General features: G+C 42.5%; 2 protein-coding genes across 2 annotated transcripts in view; both read left to right on the top strand.

The window, feature by feature from the left end:
- Positions 1–5,211, top strand: part of LOC310641688 (cytochrome P450 2C39-like) — a 29,940-nt gene extending 24,729 nt beyond the window's left edge. Inside the window, exons 7-9 of the mRNA XM_083364926.1 lie at positions 212–399; positions 778–919; positions 4,891–5,211. Of these exons, the coding sequence (XP_083221052.1) occupies positions 212–399; positions 778–919; positions 4,891–5,081 (521 nt within the window). The 3' untranslated portion in view covers positions 5,082–5,211. The remainder of the gene's footprint in view (positions 1–211; positions 400–777; positions 920–4,890) is intronic.
- Positions 5,212–6,549: 1,338 nt separating this feature from the next.
- LOC310641687 (uncharacterized protein) lies at positions 6,550–11,052 on the top strand (the record flags this gene model as incomplete). The annotated part of the gene is made up of 3 exons (XM_083364925.1): positions 6,550–6,653; positions 7,296–8,592; positions 11,045–11,052. Exons 2-3 carry the CDS (start codon positions 7,332–7,334, stop codon positions 11,050–11,052), a joined length of 1,269 nt encoding a protein of 422 aa, XP_083221051.1. The 5' UTR covers positions 6,550–6,653; positions 7,296–7,331.
- Positions 11,053–19,051: the final 7,999 nt, after the last annotated feature.

Below are 19,051 nucleotides of genomic sequence, written 5' to 3'. Positions count from 1 at the left end.
GCATTTTTACGTGCTTTCGAACTGCTAGGTTGGCAGAAGCTGGGACAAGTAACAGGCTGCTACGCGGCACTCGGGATTCGACCCACCAAACTGTCGACCTTCCGATCGACAAGCTCAGTGTCCTAACCCACTGAGCCACCGCGTCCCTGACAATAGAGTGGTTTATTTGAGCTCAAATACAAATAATACCCTTTCCTCACATTTCACCCAGAAAAAGTCTACAAAGAAATGGAAACTGTTTTGGGTTCCTGTGACTCAGTCTGTTACGAAGACCGGTGGAAATTGCCTTACACTCACGCGGTGCTTCATGAAATTCTACGTTTAAAATACATCTTGTTCTTTGGTGTTCCCAGGCAAACGGTGACAAATGTAAACACATGTGGCCTTTTTATTCCAAAGGTAAGAGAGATCCAGATGGCATTGCTCCACCAAATAAAACGAGCATCTAAGAGTCCCTCTTTATGACATAAATCCTTAGAGCATCTTCTTGGGTTGTGCAGAGTCTTAGAGGCACACTAAAAGAAAAAAAACTAAAGAAGAAATAACTTTATAATTTATGTATATGCTTATAACCAGTCACACATACATTCTCTCTTGTCTTCGTGCAGAAGTATCTAAAATCATGTTAACACTGCAGTGGTTTTCATGACTATAGAGAAGGAACAAGAGGCACCAAATTCAGAGAAGCAGTGTTGGATTGTCGCCTAAGATTAGTGTAGTATTAGTCAAATATTAAATTTGAGTTGGCTTATTCTTTGTCAATTGTCTTCCTTTCAGGGAACTTTTGTTCTTACAGATTTAAATTCAGTTCTTCATGATCCCAAGCAATGGGAGAGTCCTGAAGACTTCAATCCAAATCATTTTTTGGACAAGGATGGCAATTTTAGGAAGAGAGAAGAATTTCTGCCATTTGGAGCAGGTAAACTCTGAATAATTTTCCTAGTGGTTAGGGACTGGCTAGAATAGGATGGGATGGGATAGAACAGAACAGAACAGAATAGAATGTGAAGTGAATCACTGCAGTCGTTAAATTAGCAACGCGGTTCTTAAGTGAATCCGGCTCCCCCATTGATTTTGCTTGTCGGAAGGTCACAAAAGGGGATCATGTGACCCTGGGGGGACACTGCAGCCGTCATAAATATGAGTCAGTTGCCCAGCCTGGAATTTTGATCATGGGGATACTGCAATGGCCATAAGTGTGAAAAACGTTCATGGGTCGTTGTAACTTCAAACGGTCACTAAATGGTCTGTTGTAAGTGGAGGACTCCCCATAATGACTTAATATTCTTACAGCCAACAAACTAACAAATTATGTAATTCCCCCTTGTCTGTATATATATCTGAACTCAGCTGTCAGTAGCTACACAGTGGAGTCACTTCCTTAGAAAAGAAATGTACAAAAATGTACAAAATGTACAAAAAGGAAATTTATGCTGCTTCAAAATTTGCGAAGCAAAAAGTGATTTTTTGCTCCTTCTCTCTAGGTCCACCTTGTATTTTAAGTGTGTGTGTGTGTGTGTGTGTGTGTGTGTGTGTGTGTATTCCTTGATAAGATTAAAAATGTGAATCCCAGGCATGTTAAAATTAACAAACTAAAAATACACTGGGATGGCATAAGGAAAACTAAAACAGTTTTTTTTTTTGCTAAAAGATCAAGCTTTCGTTGGCTAATTGCCAACGTCATCAGGATGGAAACGTTGGGGTGGGGAGATCGCATTTTTTACATTTCAAGTCACCATTTATGAACAGGTGAAGGGTACCCCTATGGCAGGGGTGTCAAACTCAATTTCATTGAGGGCCCCATCAGCATTGTGGTTGCCCTCGGGGGGGGGCATGTGGGTGTGGCTAGGATGGGTGTGGCCTACTGGATGGGCTTGGCCAGCTCAGAATCAGTTGCTTCTGGGGTTCCTGGGTAGGACTGGGGCAGATCTGAGGGTCTCCAGCAGAGGAGGGTGGGACCGGGGCGAGTGCCGGGACATGGTCCCTCCCACCCTCCCTCCCTTCCATCCTCTGTTCTTTCCTTCCTCCCTCCATTCCTTCCTCCCTCTGTTCCTTCCTTCTTCCCTCCCACTCTCCATTTCTCCCTCCCTTTTTCCCTCCCTCCCTTCCTTTACCTTCTCATCTCTTTCCTTCCCCCGCACTCAGGAAGGGGTGATGGGAGGGATTGCCAGCACTAATATGCTGCTGCTGGCCATTCCTATACTATGTGGGTGGGTGGGGGCGGTCCTGTTGAAAGGGATGCCTCGTGGCTGCAAGCCTGGAGGTGCTGGTGGGGGTGGGGTGGGGGGTGCTGATCTACAACCTGGTTGCGTCCATCAAAGCCAGAACACACTCAGTCTAAGATCCACTGGAACCAGGAAGGAGCTGCCCCACCACCTCTGTCCTGGCCCCCGGGTGTGTGCACAGGAGATGGCCAGTGCTGGCATCCTGGCTGAAGTCAGCCTGCAGGGCAAGACAGCCAGCAGGGATGCTGGACTCTACTTATGTGCACACCCAGGAGGTGGGATGGGGCTGCCCTGTGGATTTAAAGCTGCATCTTAAGCAGTTGTTTTAAGATGCAGTCGGCCCAGGTTCGAATCTCAGAAGGGTGTGGCTGACTGATGAGAACAAATGAGTTTGAAATGGCCATATCAGCCTCCCTTTAATTGTTTGTTAGCAATCCAAAAAAAATTACACACACACACACACACACACATATATGTGTAAATTTTTTTTAGATTGCTAACAAAGAATTAGCAAACGATTGTTAGCAATCTAAAAAAAATTTATACAAATATGAGCTGTCACTGTTGTGACTACTGCTGTTGTTTTCTGAGGTTTTCGCGGGTGTTTGTATGTAGATCTTTGGTCATTCGGGTTTTTTCCCACGTAGAATTGGAGGTATCAGGGCGACGTTTCGACGAAATCTCATCCGTCATCCTCAGGCTGGTGGCTTCAGCTTCGTTCTTCTCGGAGAAGTGTGTGGTAGTGGCTGTTTTTTCTTCTTTTTTAAACTGCCAGAGGGGTGTGGTCTGTGGGTGGAGGTGTGCTCTGATTGGGTGGGGGGTTAACTGTGTTCTGATTGGGTGGGAGTGTGTTTTGAATGGGGGCTGTGTTCTGATTGGGTGGGGATGTGTTTTGAGTGGAAGGGCTGGTCTCAGCTGCCAGCCTTAGACCTGAACTGTGAGTTGTGCTGCTTTTGTTCGGCTCCGTGTTTGTGGTGGTGCCATGTTTTTATAGTGGGTGTCAGTTTGCTTATTGTGTGGTTTGGAGGGGTTTAAAGTGGCTGATGTTGCAGCTGTAGTTAGGTTTCTGTTTTGTGGTTGTGTGTCGTTATCGTTGTGGGTTCGGATTTGCTTTTTGAATGGTTGTGTGGTGGTGATGTCATGTGATGTTATCATGAGTTTGGGTCTGGTATCGTTCTTGGTGGTTGGGACTCGTCTGTCAATCAAGGCGGGTTTCCAAATGGCTGGTAGGCGAGAGGTATCATCTCGTTTGTTCATGCTGTGGGGGCGTTTTTCTATCTCGATGGCTTCTCTGATTATTCTGTTGTTAAAATGTTCAATTTTGGCGATAGTTCTGGTTTTTTTAAAATCAATTTCATGACCCGTGGCTTTGAAGTGTTGGAACAGGGATGAAGTTTGTTCTCCCTTTCTGAGTGAGTTCCTGTGCTCTTCAATGCGTGCACTTATTCTTCTGTTGGTCTGTCCGATGTATGTGGTGGGGCAGGTGGTGCATGGGATTTCGTATACTCCTTGGTTTTCTAACCCAATTATGTCTTTGGGGTTTCTTAGGATGGTGGTTATTTTTCTGTCTGTGTAGAATGCTGTTTTGATGTTGTGTTTTTGGAGGATCTTGCTGATTCTGTCTGTGGTCCCTTTTAAGTATGGGAGGAGGGCTTTGCCATTTTCTTGTTCTTTGTCTTGGGTTTTTGTGGGTGTCTCTCTTCGGATTAAGTTGGTAATCATGTTTCTTTGGAATCCGTTGGCTGTTAGTACATTAGTGAGAGTGTGTAGTTCGGTTTTTAGGTGTTGTTCGTCAGCTAGGTGTTTTGTTCTGGAGATGAGTGTCTTGGCTACAGAGTTGATCTGTGCTGGGTGGTGGTGTGAGTTTAAAAAAGAAGAAAAAACAGCCACTACCACACACTTCTCCCAGAAGAACGAAGCTGAAGCCTGAGGATGACGGATGAGATTTTGTTGAAATGTCGCCCTGATACCTCCAATTCTACGTGGGGAAAAACCCACACACATAAATATATATATATATTTGGCTTGCTAACAAAGAATAAAGGGATTCTCTCTTTTGTTAGCTGAGATTCTTTGTTAGCAAGCCAAACAATTTACACAAATATGAGCTGCCACTGCTGTGGCTACTGCCTGTAGATGGCCTTGGGCTAGGCTGAAACAGAAAATAAGATTTGTCCCATGTCTGGGACTAAGCAAGTGTATTCTGAATGCTTAACAAACATTTAACACATATCTTCCTTGCTTCTCAGCTAACAAAAGAGAGAGCGAGAGCCTGTGGCCTAGGGGTTAAAACAACTGCTTAAGACGCAGTCAGCCCAGGTTCAAATCTCAGAAGGGTATGGCTGACTGATGAGAACAAATAATTTTGAAATGATCATATCGGTCTCCCTTTATTCTTTGTTAGCAAGCCAAAAAATTTACACAAATATGAGCTGCCACTGCTGTGGCTACTGCCTGTAGATGGCCTTGGGCTAGGCAAAAACAGGAAATAAGATTTGTCCTGTGTCTGGGACTAAGCAAGTGTATTCTGAATGCTTAACAAACATTTAAAACACATATATACCATATATATATGGTATCTTTGCCCATGATAGATGCCAGGGCTGCCCTCTCCGTGATGGCTATCATTCTTCCCTTTTTGTTTTTCCTAATATTTCCTTTGCAGGGGCTCGTATTTGTGCGGGGGAAGCCTTAGCCAGAATGGAATCTTTCCTTTTCTTCACCAACCTGCTGAGGACCTTTAAACTGCAGCGGCCGGAAGGCGTGAAAGAACCCAGTCAGGAGCCGCTACTAGGAGTTATCCTACATCCTCGCCCCTTTAAACTCTGTGCTGTTCCTCGTTGCCGGCCATCCTAAAATAGATTAAAATGAATATAGGATTTGACTGATGTGGCTTTTTAAATGATTTATCAGTCATTCATAGGTGGCTCTGCCTTAACCTGCTCTCTGCTCAAGCTTGCTCTTTCCTAAAGGTTGGACTAGATGATCTACAAGGTCCCTTCCATTCTATTCTATTCTATTCTATTCTATTCTATTCTATTCTATTCTATTCTATTCTATTCTATTCTATTCTATTCTATTCTATTCTATTCTACTCTACTCTACATTATTATTATTATTATTATTATTATTATTATTATTATTATTATTATTATTACAATATTACAATAATATCTTTAAAAAGCAACGTGGTTACAATAGTTCCATTTCAGACAAATAAATATTATTAAAAATCTCCAAATTATTGTAACCAATACTTCCTCTCTCTTTTTTCTTTTAATACATACTATCTCTTATCTATATTAATAATAATAATAATAAATAATAATAATAATAATAATAATAATAATAATAATAATAATAATAATAATAATAATAATAATAATAATAAAGTTGGAAGGGACCTTGGAGGTCATCTAGTCCAACCCCCTGCTCAGGCAGGAAACCTTATACCATTTCAGGCAAATGGCTGTCCAGTCTCTTCTTAAAAACCTCCAGTGTTGGAGCATTCACCACCTCTGGAGGCAGGTTGTTCCACTGGTTAATTGTTCTAACTGTCAGGAAGTTTCTCCTTAGTTCTAGGTTGCTTCTCTCCTTGACTAGTTTCCATCCGTTGCTTCTTGTCCTGCTTTCAGGTGCTTTGGAGAATAGCTTGACTCCCTCTTCTTTGTGGTAGCCCCTGAGATATTGGAACACTGCTATCATGTCACCCCTCACCCTTCTCTTCATTAAATTACACATACCAATTCCAGCAACCGTTCCCTATATGTTTTAGCCTCCAGCCCCCTAATCATCTTTGTTGCTCTTCTCTGTACCCTTTCTAGAGTCTCGACATCATTTTTACATTGTGGTGACCAAAACTGGATGCAGTATTCCAGGTGTAGCCTTACCAAAGCATTGTAAAGTGGTATTAGTACTTCACTTGATCTTGATTCTATCCCTCTGTTAATGCAGCCTAGCACTGTGTTGGCTTTTTTGGCAGCTGCAGCACACTGCTGGCTCATATTGAAGTGATTGTCTACTAGGACTCCGAGATCCCTCTCACAGTTACTACTATTGAGTAAGGTACCACCTATACTATACCTATGCATTTGATTTTTCCTGCCTAAATGTAGAACCTTACTTTTTTCACCATTGAATTTCATTTTGTTAGATAGCGCCCAGTGTTCGAGTCTGTCCAGATCCTTCTGTATCTTAAGCCTATCTTCTGGAGTATTGGCTATTCCTGCCAGCTTGGTGTCGTCTGCAAATTTGATGAGTTCACCATCTATCCCCTCATCCAAATCATTAATGAAGATGTTGAAGAGCACTGAGCCCAGAACAGAGCCCTGGGGCATCCCACTACACACTTCCTTCCATGTAGATGCGGTTCCATTGAGGACCACACGCTGAGTACGGCCTGTCAGCCAGCTACGAATCCATCTGGTGGTAATGCTATCTAACCCACATTTTTCTATCTTATCAAGTAGTAGGTTGTGATCTACTTTATCAAATGCCTTACTGAAGTCCAAGTAAATTATATCTACAGCATTCCTCTGGTCCACTAGTTTTGTCACTTGGTCAAAGAATGTAATAAGATTTGTCTGGCATGATCTGTTTTTGACAAACCCATGTTGACTTTTAGTGATGACTTTGTTTGCATCAAGGTGTTCGCTGATTTGTTGTTTGATTATCTTTTCCAGAATCTTCCCAGGTATTGAGGTCAGGCTGATAGGTCTGTAGTTTCCTGGATCTATTTTTTTCCCTTTTTTGAAGATGGGAACTACATCAGCTCTCTTCCAGTCCTCTGGTAGTTCCCCAGTCATTAAATAGTTTTCTATTTTTAATAAATATTTTATTAGATTTTTTTAACATAACATAAAACATTCAGTTTTTATAAACAGAATGTTGTCTGGGTAACATTTATAAGACAATCCTTAAACAATTAATTTCTATCATCTATATTCCATATGTTAATTTCATTTGATTTCCCCTTTCCCCAAAGTATCTTTCTTTGCAAAACATTAAATTAATTATTTTAATTAACAACAGTTAAGTATATAGTTTCAATAATCCTATTTGTCATTTTAGTTGCCTTATCTCTCTCCCCTCCTGTTCAACATCTATATGAAGCCGCTGGGCGAGATCCAGTATGCTGATGATACCCAACTTTTTTTCTCCACCCCGAACCAACCCAGTGATGCCCTCGCCGTGATGTCCCGTTGCCTGGAGGCGGTCCAGGTCTGGATGGGGAGAAACAGGCTTCGTCTCAATCCTGCCAAGACTGAGTGGCTGTGCATACCGGCATCTCGGGTTAACCAGACTATTCTATCTTTAACGATGGGGGGTGAGGTGTTACCCCCCCCTGTTGAAAGGGCTCGCAACTTGGGCGTCCTCCTGGATTCACGGCTCAATTTTGAAGACCACATAGGATCCGTGACCAGGGGGGCTTTTGCCCAGGTTTGCCTGGTGCGCCAGTTGCGACCCTATCTGGACCGAGATGCCCTATGCACAGTCACCCATGCGCTCATGACCTCCCGGTTAGACTACTGCAACGCTCTCTATATGGGGCTGCCCTTGAGGACCACTCGGAGGCTTCAGCTGGTGCAGAATGCTGCTGCGCAAGTTGTGATGGGGGTTTCCCGATACTCCCATGTAACACCTCTACTCCGTGAGCGTCATTGGCTTCCGGTTGCCCTCCAGGTGAGATTCAAGGTGCTGGTGATGACCTATAAAGCCCTTAATCTAGAGGTGAAGGAGGATCCCTTGCAGGGTCGTGCTGAGGAATTTAGCCAACATCTGCTGGACAAAATCGCTCGGATCCGGACCAGTCTGGATTCCAACTGGGCAGAGTCTGACGATGAGAACATGGACAGTCTTGTTGATGTTATCTGGGAAGAGTTCGATCCTGTGACTCTGGACGAGGTAGAAAGGATCATGAGGAAGCTAAGCTCCACTACATCCTTATTGGACCCGTGCCCCTCCTGGCTGGTTTATTTGGCTCGGGATGGGACACGAGGCTGGATCCATGCAGTGGTAACTGCTTCATTGAAAGAGGGCAGTTTCCCCGCAGCCTTGAAAGAAGCGGTGGTGAGACCCCTCCTCAAAAAGCCTTCCCTGGACCCAGCTGTTTTAAACAACTTTCGCCCGGTCTCCAACCTTCGCTTTCTTGCGAAGGTTGTTGAGAGCGTAGTGGCGCATCAGCTTCCTCTGTTCCTAGAAGATACTGATTATCTAGACCCGTACCAATCGGGTTTCAGGCCCGGACACAGCACGGAGACGGCATTGGTCGCTCTGATGAATGATCTCTGGCGGGCTCGGGACAGGGGTCATTCCTCTGTCCTGGTCCTATTAGACCTCTCTGCGGCTTTTGATACCATTGACCATGGTATCTTATTTCGGCGTCTCAGGAGATTGGGAGTGGGAGGCACTGATCTTCAGTGGTTCTCCTCCTACCTTCTGGAACGTTCACAGTGGGTGTTGGCGGGTGACCAGAGATCGACCCCGAGGCCTCTCATTTATGGAGTTCCTCAGGGGTCGGTCCTCTCACCTCTCCTGTTTAACATCTATATGAAGCCGCTAGGTGAGATCATCCGTGGTTTTGGAGTGGGTTATCATCAGTATGCTGATGACACCCAGCTTTTCATCTCGACCCCAAACCACATCAGTGATGCCCTTGACGTGATGTCCCGTTGCCTGGAAGCGGTCCGGGAATGGATGGGGAGGAACAGGCTTCAACTCAACCCGGACAAGACTGAATGGCTGTACATACCGGCATGTCAGGATATTCAGAGTATTCCATCCCTTAATATTGGGGGCGAGTTACTGCCCCCCGTAGATAGGGCTCGCAACCTGGGTGTCCTCCTAGATTCACAGCTCTCCTTAGAAGATCACATAGGAGCTGTGACTAGGGGGGCTTTCACTCAGGTTCGTCTGGTGCGCCAGCTACGACCCTATCTGGACCTGGATGCCTTACGTACAGTCACCCATGCACTTGTGACCTCTCGTCTTGACTACTGCAACACTCTTTACATGGGGCTGCCCTTGAGAATCACTCGGAAGCTTCAGCTGGTACAGAGTGCAGCTGCACGGATGCTTTTGGGGGCTCCCCGATACTCCCATATTACACCTCTGCTTCGTGAGCTGCACTGGCTTCCAGTTGCCTTCTGGGTGAAATTCAAGGTGCTAGTGATGACATACAAAGCCCTACATGGCATGGGTCCGGATTACCTACAGGAGCACCTACTGCCAGCGTCAACACCCCTCCGTCCTGTGCGCTCCCACAGAGAGGGCCTCCTCAGGGTGCCACCGGTCAGAGAAAGCCGGCTGGTGACCCCCAGGGGGAGAGCATTCTCGGTGGGTGCGCCAATCCTCTGGAACCGCTTACCAGGCGAAATCCGGATGGCCCCCGACCTTCGCACCTTTCGGCGAGATTTAAAAACCTATCTATTCCAGCAAGCCGGCCTGGCCTGATAGATTTGGGGTTTTATTTGTAGATCTGGGGTTTTATTTGTTTTATTGTTGGTTTATTGTATACTTACTTTGCTCTGTACACCGCCCTGAGTCCTCCGGGAGAAGGGCGGTATATAAAACGAATAAATAAATAAATAAATAAATAAATAAATAAATAAATAAATGGCTTGGGTCCGGGATATTTGAGCGAAAACCTGCTGCTGGCATCAAGTTCCCTTCGTCCTGTGCGCTCCCACAGGGAGGGCCTTCTCAGGGTGCCGCCGGTAAAAGACTGCCGGCGGATAACACCCAGGGGGAGGGCCTTCTCAGTGGGTACACCTGCCCTTTGGAACCAGCTGCCCGTGGAGCTTAGGACTGCCCCCGACCTTCGGTCATTCCGCGGGGACCTGAAGACCTGGCTCTTTGAGCTTTCCGGCCCAGGCTGAGAGTTTTTAATTGGGGTTTTATATTTTTCAGGGATCAAATTTAATTATTTTAACTGTTTTTAACTTTTGTATTGTACTGACGTTTTTAAATACTTGTAAACTGCCCTGAGTCCTACGAGAAAAGGGCGGTATATAAATTCAATAAACTTAAACTTAAACTTATCATAAATCCTGTTACCATGTTTATTTCAGTTTATTTCTCCCTCCAAATTCTAAATATTCTTACAAGTGACAATCTTTTCAACATTTAACTACATTTACATTGGTGGATTTAATTCTGTTTTTCCCATATAAACCCACTCATGCTTTTATATTTATTAATCAATAAGTAAAAAAAAGTAGAAAGAAAAAAGAAAAAAAAGAAAGAAAGAAAGAAGAAAGAAAAAAAGAAAAGAGAAACAAGGGGGGAAAAGACAAGAGCACTGAGATACAAAAAATAACATATAACTTAAAAATATATATCCCTCCTAATTTAATATATATTTATTCCCTTCTTATTCTTTTTGAATAAGAACGTATTTAATCTGTCTGAACTTTGATCGTTCCATTCAATAATTCTAATCATCTAATCCTTTAACTCATTCAAAACATATTCTTTAATGGTTTTCTTATTGTCACATTTAAATAATTAAAACATTTCCTTTGTTTAAATCATTTCAATTTTTTTTAGAAGAATAATAAAAAACCCCACATTACATTAGTTAAGGGGGAAAAATTTATCCCTCTAAGAGTAGTATATTTCAAATTTTTTCCATTTCTTTAGCCATATTCAAACAAATGTTTCTTTTTAAAATATTCCTTCTGATAATCTCCATCTTCGTTTTCCTGAATTTTCATTTTAATCTTTTTTCTCTGGTCCTTGCCTTTCTTAATCAATATGTTTTGCTGCTTCATTTGTTTCCCTATAAGAATTTTTTCTCATTCTTTTCCTTACCTTCAAAGTTGCTTAGACATGTTGAAATATATCCCATTTGAATTAAAGCATAGTTTTTTATTTTATATGGTTCCATCTTCAAGTCTCTATCCTCAAAATTATATTTAGTCATCTCTACTGTATTTTCCTGAGAAAGTATTTGTCAAGGCTTTTTTTGAATGCACCTTGCTAATTAACTCTTTCATTCCTGTTTTGGCCTGACTCAAGGCTTATCCACAGGATATAGTCAACTTATGACAGCTCATTATTTGTGTAAATTATTCAAATTATTTGTGTAAATTATTCATATATATATACACACACACATATATACATATACATATACATACATACATACATACATACATATATATATATATATATATATATATATATATATATATATATATATATATATATATATATATATACAAAAAAAAGCCTTGACAAATACTTAACACACATTTGCCTTGCCTTCTAGCTAATAAAAGAGAGAAAGAACCTGTGGCTCAGGAAGTTAAAACAACTGCCTAATATATAATCAGCCCAGGTTCGAATCTCAGATAAAGGGTATGACTGACTGATGAGAACATAAAGAGTTCGAAATGATCATCTCAGCATCCCAAAATTCTTTATTAGCAATTTGAATAATTTACACAAATAATGAGCTGTCATAAGTTGACTATATCCTGTGGATAAGCCTTGAGTCAGGCCAAAAGAATGAAAGAGTTAATTAGGAATGAAAGAGTTAATTAGCAAGGTGCATTCAAAAAAAAAAAAGCCTTGACAAATACTTAACATATACTGTACATATACATATACATATACATATACATATACACATATATACATATACATATACATATACATATACATATACATATACATATACATATACATATACATATACATATATATATATATATATATATATAATACACACACACACACACACACACATACACAGTGCTTTTTTTCTAAAAAAAATGGTGCCGGAACTCTCATCTTGGCAGACAGAGGAGGGGGGGCGCCGCTGCTGTGGTCATGGGTCCGAGGGTTGTTGGTGGCGGGCTGTCCTCCGGCTGGTGCTGTGGGAGCAGCGGGGCCCGCTCTATATGGCAAGGCTGCACGGGGCGGCTGGCGGAGGCAGTGTGGGCCAGGCGATGCAGGGTGGCTCTCTGGAACAGTTTTCTTCAGCTTTTTTTGTGTGTGTGTGTGTGCAAAAAACGGTGCCGGAACATAGTTCTAAGCATTTTATAGGGGGAAAAGCCCTGGATATATCACATATAATTGAAGATTGTAATTAGTTGCGTGTGCACGTTCAGTGAGTGTGATGTATTTGTGCTGGCATTTCTAGGCCTCTTTCCAACCACATCCAGAAAAATTTGTAACAAACATTGGAATTCTTAAGGCCATGTTTGGTATTTCCCAGCAATCTGTTACTGGAAGGAAAAAGCAATCCCTGCTGCGTTACTGATCCCAGAGAAGCATTTGTATATATGCAGGTATCCTTAGGGTGCCATAGTTATGGATGAGAAATATTGGTTGCAAAGTTGGCATTTCTGGATGTAATACAGATATTTTGGACTTATTTTTGTTTCTTTGCATGTTTGATATTTTTAAAAAGGCATATGCTACTGACTACACTTATGCACATATGTAACATCTTTTGCTAGGATACATGACCACTGCTTTTCCAGAATGTGAAAAGTGAAAGATTGTGATTAAACAAAATTTTAATGTACAGATAATACCACCATAAATTATTTTAGCCTTTTTAATAAATGTTGTTATTGATGTTAAGCTCACCATGGAAAACATCATATATTGTTATGTATATACTAGGTTAATTATTTAAAGATTCAAGTGCAACATAACTTGATTCTAAATCATCTATTTTTCAGAACACACAACAGTCCAAACAGTAAAAGTAAAGTCCAAATTAAGAATATTTCATTCTTAGGAATTGTTTAATTTAAAGTGGTTTAATTGTAATAGATGTTTAGATTCAAAATAGTTTTCAAGAGTATGTACAAAAGATACTATTTTTTTCTAGCATCAGCTAAATTAAACATATTACATTGAGAAAAAATTTTCTCGTTTCTTTCCTGTTATCTTTATTGATTTCATTGCAGAGGTGTTAACATAAGAAATAGATTATTTAGTTATGTAATTTTACCTTCCAAAAGACAGAAGGAGATGAAAAATGTGAGGCTCTTTCCTGTTGGCTTTTTTGAATTAGCTGTTTTAGATGCTAAAAGTTTAGTTCCTAAAGAAGTAACCCTGTAAATAATTTTAATGTCCTCCTCTAGTGCAGGCTCTTTTATGACTCAAGGACTTCAACTCCCAGAATTCCTGAGCCAGCATGGCTCCGCTTGGAAACCTCTCCCTTTTCCCTTAGCATGGCTGGCTCAGGATTTCTGGGAGTTGAAGTCCATGAGTCATAAAAAGGGCCAAGATTGCATAGCCCTGCAATAGGCTTTCAGAGGGAGCTTTTTTTTTTTGTGCAAAAAAGGGTGCTGGAATGCCATTCTGAGCATTCCATGAGAAAAAAAAGCCCTGTTTATATGTATATATAAAAGAATGCAGCAGTACAGGCTATCTCCACCCATTGCCAGCAGCTCAATCCTGACCGGCTCAAGCTTGACTCAGCCTTCCCTCCTTCTGAGGTCTGTGAAATGAGGAACCAGATTGTTGAGAGGGGCAATAGGCTGACTCTGTAAAACCCCTTAGAGCAGCAGTCCCCAATCTTTCCAGCTTGGCAGACTGGTGGGGAAGGAGAAGAGGGCATGGTTCTGTGGGCATGCATGTGTCAGGGTCAACCACTACCCAAAGAAGAGGGCAAATCAAGAGACTCAAGCAGAGGCTTTTAAGATAAACAGCACTTTAATTGATTGAGTGAAATTGCTGGGTGGGACACTGTCTGAAACACTGGCAGCTGCATTCAGAAGTGCCACACCTTGGTCAGTCAAGCATTTCCCATCGCCCTGTGTGCTCCCACAGAGAGGGCCTCCTCAGGGTGCCGTCGGTCAGGGAATGTCGACTGGTGGCCCCCAGGGGGAGAGCATTCTCTGTGGGCGCACCTGCCCTCTGGAATCAGCTTCCGGTTGAGCTCCAGATGGCTCCCGACCTTCACCGCGACCTGAAGACTTGGCTATTTGAACTTGCTGGCCTGGACTCAGGGACTGGGATTTTAGATCTTAAATTTTAAAATTTTTAAATTTTATTTATTTATTTTTATTATGGGACTTATATTTTAGAATGTGTTTATTGTTTAGGGCTATTTGATTTAATTTTATTTTAATTTTTATACATCATGTTTATAGTGTTTTAATTGCCCTGTACACCACCCCGAGTCCCTTCGGAGAGGGGCCGTATATAAATCCAAATAAATAAATAAATAAATTTCCTTATATAGGCAGCAAAAGCCAACCACAGAGTTCCACATGTTAGTACACATAGTATTAGCCAATCACATTCCATTCTTTTCCTGCTCTTTTCCTTGTCTCTGGGTCTGTGTAAGTCTTCTTCTGGCCTTCGTAAAATGGCGCCCCTAATGCAAGCACAGTTTGCTGCAACACAGGAGGTTTTTAAGAAGAGATTGGACAGCCATCTCTCTAAATTGGTATAAGGGGCTGGACGAGAAGAGCTCAAAGTCCCTTCGAACTCTCTCAATCTGTTAAAACTATATGGAATCCCACTGAAATTAATTCAGTTTAATGAATGCCATTGCTCTGTTCCTTTATTGGAGTGGGGGGGGGGGTATGGCCTATAATCCTTTGCTTTATTGCAAACAATATCTTTACTGAATTAAGCATTTTAGATGCCCAAACAGGTCATTTAAATTTTCCAAAACCAAATTGGAACAAATTGAAGCCTAATCCAGCTGAATAAATTGTGTGTGAATGCAACTCTGAGACACAACTAGGGTGTGAAGTTTGGGAAACAAATCTAACCGAATTGGGGATTGCAAGATTGTTTTGGGGGAGCTTCAGCTGCTCCTCTTGAGTGGAACAACTTCCCTCCAGAAGTTGTGAATGCTGCAACACTGGAGGTTTTTAAGAAGAGACTGGACAGCCATTTGTCTGACATGGTACTATAGGTTTTCCTGCCTGAGCAGGGGGCTGGACTAGAAGACCTCCAAGGTCCCTTCCGGTTCTGTTATTCTTCTATTCTTTTATGACCATGAGGATGCTGCAATGTAAGTGTGGGAACCTTTTTTTCAGTGCTGCTGTAACTTCAAGCAGTTGCCAAATGAATGGTTGCAACTACTCAAAGATTATATGTAGACTGAGTGCCTTGTAGCCTGTAAGTGTGGGAACCTCTTTCAGTGCTGTTGTAACTTCAAGGAGTTGCTAAATGAATGGTTGCAACTACTCAAAGATTATCTGCCCACTGAGTTCCTTGTAGACGTAGGAGCCAAACCAATGAACTGGTCAAACATTTTGCCATTCAGTCATTTTAAGTAAGTTACTTTTCCTTTGTAAAATTGCATACACTTTTATTAGCTACGCTTCTTCCTCACTTGAACCAAAAACGTAATTTGTACCAGAACAAAAGCTTTTTCTGCATTCAGCTATGCCAAAATCTACTGATCTGGGTTTTTAGGAATGATACATTGTCCAAAACTCTAATATTATGTGAAGTTTATTGCTTGAGTGGGAAGAATGAGTGTTGGTCCTGCCTTCTATAACTTTCTCACCAAAGCCACTTGTTAAAATATTAGTGTCAGTGTAATGTATTGGGCTTGCTTGTTAACACCACGTGGTAACGGCTGGTAGGCTGCTGGAGCAGGGAGCTAGCTAATGGCTCCCAGCATCTCAGACAACCTGTGTCCAGCGCTGCCATTGGTTGCCTCTAGGCGGCAATAGGTTGCTTCAAACCTATTGGCTGCCGCCTAGGGCCAGGGTATAAATTACTGCATCTTCACCCCTGTTCTCTAGTTCAGATCCTGCAAGCAATAAACCATGATCTTTGCTGAACTCACTCGCCTCGACTTCATTCCTGTGCAACGAACCCAGTACACAACACTGGCGACGAAGGTGGGATCCTGCTTCTCCGTCAAAGCTGAAAATCACTAGGGAGAGGCAGCATTCACCTGGTGGGAAAAGCTTCTCAGTTGTCAACTGATGTATGAAAATCTGGGTAAAAAATAATTTAAGAAAAGGAGTGCCCGCAAAGTTTTAGAAAAGTTTTAAAAGCAGTGTGTGGTGACATCTAGTGGTAGAAGTGGTTATTACATCAGGAGGTTCTCAAGTTTGGATTTAAACAGACAAGATAGGATAAAAGAATATAAGAGTTGGAAAGGACCTTAGAGGTCTTCTAGCCCAACCCCCTGCTCACACAGAAGACTCTATACCAGGGGTAGGCAACCTTGGCTCTTTTATGACTCGTGGACTTCAACTCCCAGAATTCCTGAGCCAGCCATGCTGAGGGGAAAGGGAGAGGTTTCCAAGCTGAGCCAGGCTGGCTCAGGAATACTGGGAGTTGAAGTCCACAAGTCATGAGGGAGCCATAGTTCCCTCATGCTGGTTCAGGAATTCTGGGAGTTGAAGTCCATGAGTCATGAAGGGGCCATAGTTCCCCCATGCTGGCTCAGGAATTATGGGAGTTGAAGTCCACAAGTCATAAAAGAGCCAAGGTTGCCTATCCCTGCTCTATACCATCTCAGACAAGTGACTTTCTAATCTCTTCTTAAAAACCTCCAGCGATGGAGCACCCACAATTTCTGGAGGCAAACTGTTCCATTGGTTAATTGTCATCACTGTTAGGAACGTTCTCCTTAGTTCCAGGTTGCTTCTCTCCTTGATTTTGATCTTGATTCTGAAGGGTTCTGGAACAAAGGGAAATTTGTTTAGTCCAACTGTTGCTTTCTTGCTTTTTGTAGTCAGCTTTTGCACCAGGGAAATCTCATGCAAGCTGGGAAACATGTACATGGATGCGATATACTGAAGGAAGGAATAGGGGAGTGTACAAGAATGATTGGTGTCTTTCTTAGGATGTAAAGGCTGCACACAGCTGGCTCATATTTAAGAGATTGAGTGCTAGGACTCCCAAGATCCCTCTTACAGTCACTTCTATGGAACCAGGTTTCACCTAATCTATACATGTACATTTGATTTTTCAAATGTAAGTGTAAAACCTTACTTTTATCAACACTGAATTTCATTTGGTTAGATTGGGCCCAGAGTTGAAGTCTGTCGAGATTGATCTGGATTTTGAGCTTATCTTCTGGAGTGGTGACTATTCCTGCCAATTTAGTGTCGTCTGCAGATCTGGTGAATTCCCTTTCTATGCCCTCATCTAAATCATTTCTATCGAAAAGTACTGGGCCTGAAACAGAACTTTGGGGTACCCCACTGCTTACTTCCCCATGTGTAGATGTAGTTCTAATGAGGATTGATAAGTCCAAAGCATTATGAAAATAAAGCAAAATTGCAATTGCAGGGGGGAAAAGGACATCTCATAGAAGAGAGCAATAATTAGCATTTTGGGGGAAGATTCATCTGGGAGATTACTGCATATATACTGTTTATATTATTTTTACGAGGCCAATTTGGAAATAAACCTCAATTTGGTTATCAATGACAGACACTTGCAGATACAGAACGTTTATTATGCACATTAGAAAACTACAACATTACATGACTTTTAGATGTAATCGCCATTTAAATTGAGGCACTTGCCATAATGTCTTACAAGATTTGAAGTTCCTTAGTAGTTGCTCGGCGCAAAATCTGGGCTGGGGGGGGGGGAGGGAAATCAAACACATCTCAATGGAACTGCTTCAAAAGTTCTTGGGTGTGTCCAACAGTGTGCGGGCGAGCATTATTGCGAACCAACATCACATTGGAAATCAGCATGCCTCGCTTATGAATGGCTCATATGAGTTTTTGTAACATTTCACAGTAGATGTAAGGACCTGCCTAAGCTAGGTCTCCCAAGAAAACAGAACTCTTGAAACAGACATAGTTTCAAAATGAACTTTTATTGAGAGTTAGTGATAGCAGTAGAGCAAAGCAAGGTCTGATGATTTCCCGGACGAATGATTACATTCAGGTCTCCAAAACGTGTCCAACCATCCATTTCAAATCCAGCCAATCCATAGGCACTGGGTTATATTAGGAATCTAGTGATTTAGTGCCCATCTCAAGGTCTCTCTTGATTTCATTTCCCAACGGTCCCAGGCTCTGTTTGTTCTGTACCAGCCTACTACCGGCCCTGCAGAAAAGGCAGGGACAACCCCTTTACAAACAGCAAGAGGCTGGAACTAAGCCTGCCAAATTTATTAACATAAAACAGAGCAAAACAAGACACGAACCATGAAACAGGAGCTATTCAAACGGTTGCCTTCAGCAAACCAGCCCTTCCACACATTCCCCTTTTAAACAGTTCAGGGCGTGGCTTCTCTCTGCCTCCTTCCGAGGTGCCCCATTGCCTTCCTCTGTTTACTCCTGATTGACTCCTGCATCGGGCGTCCTTGAACAGGGCCAGCTGTGGGTCATCTTCATCCACGCTGTCAGGCTCACACAGCTGGGTCTGTGTCGTAACCAGATGGGAGAGGCCTGGCTGAGGGCTCTGCGGAGCCTCAAGGCCATCATCAGCAAGCTCTCCAACACTCTCAGCAAGCTCTCCAATATCCCCCTCCTCCTCCTCTGAATCGTCCGACCCAACTGCCAAACCCACAGGCTGACCCTGAATCACAACACTGTTGCCTGCAGATAAGGCAGATATTTTCAGGCCACATTCCTTTTTCATGAATGGAGGACATTTCAAAGAGCCAGGTAAATACATTCCCCAAGCAAGCAGCCCCTCTCCCACCTGAATGGCAGACCCCGAAAAGGAATACACAGGCAAAGCAATAACAGGAAGGGAAATACATTGAGGGGGTCTGACAGTAGACTTCTGAACTGATGGTCGAACCATGCTCCATCAACTTCACTAGCAGTACTCCTTTGGCATCTTCACATTTGGCGGGATTTTCTATTTGCACCACTTCCGGTGTGGTGTTGGGTCACGATAATGCTCACCTGCAC

Source organism: Vipera ursinii, assembly GCF_947247035.1.
Source record: "Vipera ursinii genome assembly, chromosome: 5".
Lineage (NCBI taxonomy): Eukaryota > Metazoa > Chordata > Lepidosauria > Squamata > Viperidae > Vipera > Vipera ursinii.
Note: the sequence above shows the minus strand (reverse complement) of the source record. Positions and strands in the feature narration are given on the sequence as shown.